Source organism: Crocodylus porosus, unplaced genomic scaffold (assembly GCF_001723895.1).
Source record: "Crocodylus porosus isolate Cpor-Errol unplaced genomic scaffold, CroPor_comp1, whole genome shotgun sequence".
Classification (NCBI taxonomy): domain Eukaryota; kingdom Metazoa; phylum Chordata; order Crocodylia; family Crocodylidae; genus Crocodylus; species Crocodylus porosus.
The window spans coordinates 100443291-100452167 of NW_017728947.1; the positions used below are offsets into that span (position 1 = coordinate 100443291).

Below are 8877 nucleotides of genomic sequence, written 5' to 3' on the forward strand. Positions count from 1 at the left end.
GTCAGGTATGCCCCCCCCCGTTGGGTGGACATGAGGAGCCAGAAGCTACTGGCAGGTCAGCTATGAAAATTAAAACTAGTTTTTCTTGGAGAAGGAAAAGGGAAAGTGAATGAACTAAAGACTAGGTGATGTTTTTGTTCTACACAGCCATAACCATGGCAGGGGGTTGAACTAGATGATCTACTCAGGTCCCTTCCGACCCTAGAAACTACGAAACTATGAAACTATAATGAGCCATGAAGTCAATTGATTCCCTCCAGGCTGCCTGAGTAGAATGCCACGGCTTAAGCCAGTAAGTCTCAGGTGCTGTGAGATCCTTTTAAGGGTGCCACATAATGTTAGCACTTTTTGGTGTAATTTTAAAGATTCTAAGGATCCCCTTTACATGCCTACAGTAGATAAGGATGCAACCTTATTCACAAGATGAACCCAGAGATTTCAAATAGTAATCCATAAAACCAAAACTTTTTGACCTGCTGTGGTCTTTGAGTTCTTTACCCCAGAATAATTGCTCTATTTTTTTTTTTTTACCTGTAGAAAAATAAGTAAAAACTATTAATTGGCATTTTCTGAGGGGTGCCTCAAATCTAACAATCTGGGCAAACCGCCAATTTAAACTTTGAGTGGAGCAGGAATGAAAACTGGGTGCAACCACATCACTGCATCTCCCCTAGATCTGCCCCTCCTTCCACCTGGCTGCTGGAGGGAAGAGAAGGAAAAGTGAGAGCAGTCATCTTACTGCTCTGTTCTCTGTTCTGGGCATAAAAATAAGCTTCGCCGCTCCTACTGCCAGGCCCTTCACCCCCTGGAGGTGGAGGGTAGACCAAGGCCACCTTCCAGGACAAGGGAAGACTCGGGGATCTCCCATTCTGTCCAGCCAGGGGGTTGGACCAAGGTGGTCAAGGGCCCCAAGGCCTGCCGCATCAAGATCCCCTCCCCTCTGGGGCTTCACAACAGGTACAAACCTCTTGCAACCTCAGGAGAACCTGCAGATATGCCAGCTCCTAAAGGCAAGGGAAGATCACCCATCCCTACTCTCCCTAAGACAAAACACAGAGCGATCGTCGTGGGAGACTGCTTCCTGAGGGAGACTGAGGGGGATGTTTGCCGCTCCAGCCCCTTAGCCCAGGAATCCACATCCGGGACATAACCAAGAGGATCCCAAAGATTCTCCAGCCCTCCGACCACTACCCTATGCTCCTTATCCATGTGGGCATGAACGACATGGCTCGAAGCAATCCCATCCGGGTCATGAGAGACTGCAGGGCTCTGGAAGCAGGACTTAGGGGGTTGGGGGTGCAGGTGGTCTTCTCCTCGCTCCTCCCAAGTGTGGGTCATGGGCTGAGGAGATGGATTGAGTTAGTCAGCCAAAGACTGCAGCACTGGTGTCATCGTGAAGACTTTGGCTTCCACAATTACAGTCTGCTCTTTGGTGAGAGAGGCAGTGGGCGGCTGGGAAGAGATTGCCTCCACCTCAGGATACTTAAGGAGCTGGCAAGCATCATAGCTCTGCCACTAGCACAGATCTTCGAGAACTTGTGGTGCTCAGGCAAAGTGCCCGAAGATTGGAAGAAGGCCAATGTGGTACCCATCTTCAAGAATGGGAGGAAAGTAGATCTGGGGAACTACAGGCTCATCAGCCTGACCTCTATCCCAGGGAAGATCTTGCGGGGGGGTGGGGGGGAAGGGGAAAAATCAAAGAGCCCATTCTTGACAAACCGGTTGAAGACAACATCCTGAGGGATAGCCAGCACAGGTTTGTTGCCGGTAGGTCTTGCCCAACCAGTTCCATTTCCTTCTATGACCAGGTGACATATCACCTGGACAAGAGAGAAGAGAGTGACATCATATATCTTGATTTTAAAAAACCTTTCAATCTGGTATCCCACAATAGTCTCATAGAAAAACTGGCCAACTGTGACCTTGGCTACATCACAGTCTGCTGGCTGGGGAACTGGCTCCATGGTCCGACCCAGAGAGTAGTAGCTGATGGAAGTCAATCACTATGGTGCACCGTGACGAGTGGAGTCCCCCAAGGCTCTGTCCTTGGGCCTATATTCTTTATCAATGATATAGACATTAGTGTCAAAAGCAGACTGGCCAAGTTCACTGATAACACCAAACTCTGGGGTAAAGCATCCACACCCAAGGACAAGAAGGTGATCCAGGCCGACCTTAACAAGCTGGAAAATGGGAGGACGAAAACCTGATGGCCTTCAACACTGAAAAATGCCAGGTATTCCACCTTGGGAAGAAAAACCCACAGCATGCTTATAGGCTCGGCAGTGCTATGCTTGCTAGCACCATGGCTGGAAGGGACTTGGGGGTCATGACTGACCACAAGATGAATAAGCCACCCATGTGATGTTGCAGCCAGCAAAACAAGCAAAACTCTGGCTTGCATCCATAGATGTTTCTCTTGTAAATCCCAGGATGTCATCGTCCCTCTGTACTCGGCCTTGGTGAGGCCACAGCTGGAGTACTGCATCCAGTCCTGGGCTCCACAATTTAAAAAGGATGTGGAGAAGCTTGAGAGAGTCCAGAGAAGAACCACATGCATGATCAAAGGGCAGGAACACAGGCCTTATAAGAGGCTGAGAGCTATGGGACTCTTCAGCCTAGAAAAGCACAGACTCGGGGGGACCTGGTGGCTGCCTATATAAGGGGTGCGCATCAGGAAGTGGGGGAATGCCTGTTCACCAGAGCACCCCATGGGATGACAAGGTCAAACTGTCACAAACTCCTCCAAGACCGCTTCAGGCTGGACATAAGGAAGAACTTCTTTACTGTCCAAGCCCCAAGGGCTAGAACAGACTGTCAAGTTTATCTTGCTGGGATCTTGCGACCTCAGCCAACTTCCTGCCCCTGTGGCAGGGGGGTGGACTCAACGATCTTCCGAGGTCCCTTCCAGCTTTAATGTCTATGAAATCTATGACAACCCCCCATCCCCACCCCAATTTTAGAAGGCTAATTTTTGGGGGAAAAGATGCACGTGGTATGTGAGTAAATATAATATTGTTCTTAATGGACACCCTCTTAAGAGGTGTTTTAAAGCACGGGTGTTAAATATACAGACTGTGGGCTGGATCTGGCCTGCAGAGCCCCATACTCCAGCCGTTGGTGCTGCCCCATTGACCCACATGCCATGCCAGTTATTCCTGTGCGGCATGTGGTACTTGCTGGGGATGAGTCTCAAACTGCCCAGGTACATACTTGAATAACTGACTGCAGACAGTTTGCTAGCTCCATTTGCTTGAGAGAGAATATTAACATTTTCATACAACAAATGTCACTTCACTTGAATACAATCTTTCATCTTAAACTAAAAGCTGATATTTTTCTGTAATTTTCTTCCCTACCCTCACCTCAAAAAACAATCTCTCTCAATTTTGGGGTTCTTTTCTTGAATTACATCTAAAAGGCATATCTTTCTATATAATGAATCATTCAGAATTTATAAGTTAAACAGTAAGTTTAGAGAATTCAAATGGTAATTTTACAACACACTGCCACTCTAATAGAAAGTGGAAAAGCCCATCACAAATCAGTCACTAAAAAAACCAAACAGAATTTTAAAAAAAAAAATCTGCAGCCTGATACTCCTGCAGTTTACAAGCCTTAAACAGATGGAAGAGTTTGAAATCCAGAGTTTTGGTTTTACCATTAGTTAAGAATGCTGAACACTAAAAAAAAAAATATACCACAGATGATAATTCAAAAGACAATCAACGATTCCCTCAAAGCTACTGTAGGCATATAAGGGGGGTCTTTAGAATGCAGCTAAGCCAAAGATATCCTAAGAAAAAAGACAGACATGCATTCTTTGCTGATTTACTACATTCAGCATTAAAACCATGGAGAAGCATTAAGTGCATAGATACATACATAATATACTAACCAATATTCAAGCAGTACAGGAGTAAGAAGTTAGTAGTTCGAGTAATGCTTTCAAAGCCATGATCAACTAACACTTTTGGCAATGCATTTTTAAAATGTACTAAATGTGCATCTATAGACTGTGTGAATGACCATCACTAAAGCTTTGCCATATTGCAAGTTACAGCAGCCACTGTAAGTACTGCTAAGTAGATAACTTACCTTGTTCATTGCTTTCAGTTGGAGAGTCCTCATGTCGAAGGAAAAATTTCACCTCTTCTCTTCTGGGTCCCCATTTCTGTAGATGGTCATACATCATATGATCAAAGGGTATGGGGCGTTCTGAAAGCGTAGAACAAAATTGTCCAATTCCATCAATATCTTGCAAGTTAGCATGATTAACATTAAGCAAAGTAAACAGAAGTCTACAGAGATTTGAATTTATTTGTAAAATGAGGGTGCATCTTTCTTGGTACTTCAAACTTGATTTTTTGGGGTGTTTTACATGTAAAGTCAAATAGAAACCAAGAAAAAATAAAACATGATATATTAAAAGATTACACTATTCATGCAATGCAACTAACGGCCTACTACCCAAAACATTTCAAGGTTTATAATCTTGCTGTACGCATATTTAAATCATGGCAGATATTCTTCATCACCAGCACTCTCTCAGACAGCTGAACTGTTCAACTCTGCTCCTTTTTACCAGCTAGGGCTTTTTTTTGTTCCATTACCAAAAGTGCTATAAGGCTTGCAGTGAAATCCCCAGTCTAAAATGATAGATACTCATTTGATATTTCACCCCTAAGAATCTGGTTGCATGTTCTCACTCCACAACAGGAGATTATACACTATTAGCCTCTAATATATCGACTAATACTGGATTACAATTATTGGGAAAATAGAATAAATCAAAGTAAATTCTATGCAACATTACAACTAAGTGTTAAACAAAGAACTAAAAGCACAATATCCTATGGCTATAACTTCACTTAATTAAAATTAGGGTATTTCTTTCAAACCTCTTATGTTATAGCCAAAAATATTAAGGGGGGGGAGGAAGGAGAAAGAAGCTTATTGTAAATTCCAAACTGGTAATAATTTTTTTTAATCTAGTATATTCAAATTATACCTTCATCAGTTTTTCAGCTTGAACTTTAATGTTTGAAAACCTTACTTCACAAAAGACTGTCACTTTCTTGAAAATAACAGCCAGAAATGTAAGGAATATGTGTACAAGAAGAAACCAATAATGCATTTCAGTCATCAGGAAAGGCACTGGATTTTAAAACCATATGTAAATGTAAGGACAATGTTCTTATTTATTAAAACAAAGTTCCTACCAGGGATGGCTACACGCTGAAAATAAACACTAAGGCTAAGCTCTAGATTTCTCTCTATAGATAAACTGTGTTTTAGATAAATGTAGTTTGTTTTGTTATTGTTGGATTATTTCAAGAATTTCAGATTAAAAGCGTTATCTGCACTTTTCCTCAAGGAGTGGTGGCATGCCTCTGATCTACCTTTTGTCCTCTACCAGCCAAATGCTGACCACTCCCCCAAAGACTATTTGGAAAGCAGTTTCAAAAAAACAGGCTGGCCAGAATACCAGCTAAATGAAGTAGGAACAGGGAAAACAGAATAAGAAACCAGGTTTGAAGTTAGAGTTCAGATTATCAGTTTCATCTAAGCATTTTGTTTGGACACTTTCTGGCAATAAAAGAAATGCAAATTAAACTAATATTTTCCTAATCTAATAAACAGTCATCAAGAAACAATTTAAATTAGCCCCATACTGATCTCTGTGCTTGTACAACTAGACTGTTACTGTTTCTCAAGAGAGCTTGCTTTTCTCTATAATACAGTACTCGGCAGGGTAAACATGTCCTACCGGTTTAGTGGATTTTATCTAGAAACTGCATGCAAAGTCCAAAGTCTTTTCTGTTGACTTCAAAGCACTAAGCATCTCAGGGGTCTTTTTAAACACTTCCTCACACATTAAAAGTAAAACACCAACCTCCAACTCTGAGACAACCATAATATTAGGAAAAATAATCCTTGAAACATTTCTTAAATAATACTTTAGAGGCATCAAAAAAAAAAAAATGAGTCTGGTTCAAACGTGGCAGAATTACCAGTAAGAACGCAACTTTCCAAAATGACAAACGCCTATCTGTCAACTGAATTCAAAAGCCTTAAATTTTGGAGGGAAAACAGCCTGAAAAGAGAGAGAACACATGTGAAAACTCAAAGAGGGTACATAAAATATACTAAATTCAAGAAAAAAGTCTTTATTCTTATATTTCCTGGGCTAACTGAACTGCAAAATCCACAGATGCTCAGTTTTTAGAAGGAGAATAAAAGTCCTCATACCTTAAGTACTGTTATTCCAAATGACCATAACAAGCAGTCAAACATTCTGGCTTCTCAAAATTAAAAAAGAGAGTTAAGAAAGTAAATCTAACATAGGGAAAAAAGTGTGTGTGGGGGGACCCACCAAATTTACTTGCATTATACAAGATACAACATAGGAAAAAATAAAAGTTAAAAGTTACAGCACAGAAAGGATGGCTGGCAGATAGAGTGGAACAACTCAACTTTAAACAACTGATTGTGGGCACTAACTTTTAGGCCAAGTACAGTCAAAAAGTCCGAGGCTGAATCAATCTTTGCACGTTAGCCTAACCCATGTAGATTAAACGGAGAACAAGGGAACAGACATTCACTTCTGATACCGGAAATGCAAGCACATGCCTGCAGTGGCTCAGGCCTGAAGCTGGGGGGCGCTACAGTGAGCAGTGGCCGGAAGGCTGGATGGAAGCTAGAAGAGAAGCCCTCCAGGCTTTTCCCCACTCCCTGCTTGAGGGGAGGGGGGTGGCATGGGGCTGGGCGCCAGCAAGCCGCTGGGTATGACTGGGCGGGGATTTAAACGCTGACCCTGGCTTGCACAGACCCCAGCCAGGGTGTCTCTGGGAGGTGAGGGAGGAAGCAGCTTCTTCCAGGCTTTTGCCCTGTTCCCTGCTGGACCCCAGCCCAGCCTGGCATACTGAGGCAGATGGGATAGGGGTTTTAACTCCCTTCCCCACCTGCACAGAACCCCAGGGGGATCTGCTTGGCAGGGGTGCGACAGCCCCTGCTAGGCTTTTCCCCATGTGGTGCTTGAACAAAAAGGACAGGAGTGTCGTCAGATGCTGGCCCTGGGTCAGCATGCTGGGGGGCGGGGGGGAAGCATCTGGCCACATCCTTGGCACCTCTGCTTTTGAGCAAGGAAAAGCCTGGCAGGGGCTGCTTCCTCCCACCCCTCTCAGAGACACCCTGCCTGGGGTCTGTGCAGGACAAGGTAGGGGTTGAAAAAGCTCTGCAGGAGCTGGTGCACCCCTGCCAAGCAGACCCCACCTGGGGTCCCATGCCAGTGGAAGAGGGGGTTTAAACCCCCCTTTTCTCCTCTTCGCCATAGTGGCCAGCCAGGGGCTAGTGTCTGGCCACGCCCCCACTTCTTCTATGCAAGCAGGGAAAAGCCTGATGGGGGCTGCTGCTCCCCTGCCAAGCAGACCCAGCTGCAGCCCAGACCCCGGCTTCCCACCCCTACCCCGTTCTCCGCCAGCCAGAGCAGTGGTAGTGCTCCGGCTAAGGAGCAGAGGGACATATGGCCAACCCCGTTCCATGAAGCTGACAGCACAGCCTAGCCCAGGGCAGCAAAGCATCCTGGGATTAATGAACCAAGAAGGGGTCTGGGACAGAGGTTTTGTGCACCGGTTTGAGTCACATCAGTTAAGTCTGATACTACATTCAATCAGATTCATCTGAAACCACTTTTAGCCATTTTGAAAGCGGTTTATGTGTACTGAACTTCTGTTCTGATACAGGTTTAAGCTGGTTTCTGATCACTTAAACTGGTTTGTGTGTGTGTAACGTCTGTCCCTAGTCTTAAAAGGTTTGTGTGCCATTGCTATACATCTTTCAGCACCTTTAAGTATCCAGCCAGCATAATCTTAATTTTTTTTGGATAAATTCAATCAAATTATTCCCAAATTTAGCTCAACTAATGTGAGCAACAGGTGATTTTCTTTTCCAAATTTTTTTCTTGAACTTGAATGGACTTTATCTTGCATTTCTAATAGTATAAATGGTAAGTTTCCATCTTTGATTCAAAATATTCTGGAGGGGGAAATAAAAGTACTTCCCAGACATTTACTGAGCAGAGACTTCATCCTCAGAAGCTGGTAAACTCTGTAAAGCAATCTGAGGGTAAGGCCCTTCATACTTGTTTCTCCTAAATTGCTGCTCAGTTGTTTTTTGTTTTTTTTTTAATCACACAAAGGTGACATGTCCCAGCTGGAATCTACATTAGAAAGAGAAGTTGATGAAACGTTTTCTTTTTCTTCCAAAAAGCCCTTTTAAAAGGATCTAAAGATCTGCAAACTGGAGTTGGCACTCTAGATTTAGCCTTATGTCCACTATTCAGAGAATAAGAGAAAAAATTAGAGCGAAGCTATTATACAGTTTCTTCTAGCCACTGGCAAGGTATCTTTGTCACTGTGTTGTGCTTTCTGACTCGCAGTTAAAAAAAAAAAATTAAAAAAAAATCCACTTTACTTCTTCCAAGACTACAACACTAAGATGTCTGGCAAACCAATGGCATGCAAACAATCAAAAGAACATTAATCACAATTATGGCAGCTGGCAGTGTTGTGGGTAGTTGACACATCTTATCCAGCTACTTCAGACATGGCCACAAATAGACAAAATTGCTTTAACCAACTTATAGTCTCAAGCATTCTTCTAGGACACTGGTGCTCAATCTTTTTTCCCAGTGGAATGAATGGGTAGTGCCCAGTCTGTCTGTGAGTTGGATATGGCTGGTGGTCTGATCTGGCATGTGGGACATGTGCAGCAGGCCCTATCTGGCTGCACAGAGGTGGGTGTGAGGCAGCCTGGCCTCAACCTACCCTGCAGGGGATGGGGAAGCAACATAGTCCAGCCCTAATCCAGATTGGG

The 8877-nt window shown here is 43.7% G+C and overlaps 1 protein-coding gene across 5 annotated transcripts in view; it reads right to left on the bottom strand.

Moving 5' to 3' along the window:
- Positions 1 to 8877, bottom strand: part of PPP1R13B (protein phosphatase 1 regulatory subunit 13B) — a 115604-nt gene that overhangs the window by 59812 nt on the left and 46915 nt on the right. For all 5 annotated transcript variants that reach the window (XM_019550785.1, XM_019550783.1, XM_019550782.1 and 2 more), the window contains exon 3: positions 4099 to 4218. In XM_019550785.1, the coding sequence (XP_019406330.1) occupies positions 4099 to 4218 (120 nt within the window). The remainder of the gene's footprint in view (positions 1 to 4098; positions 4219 to 8877) is intronic.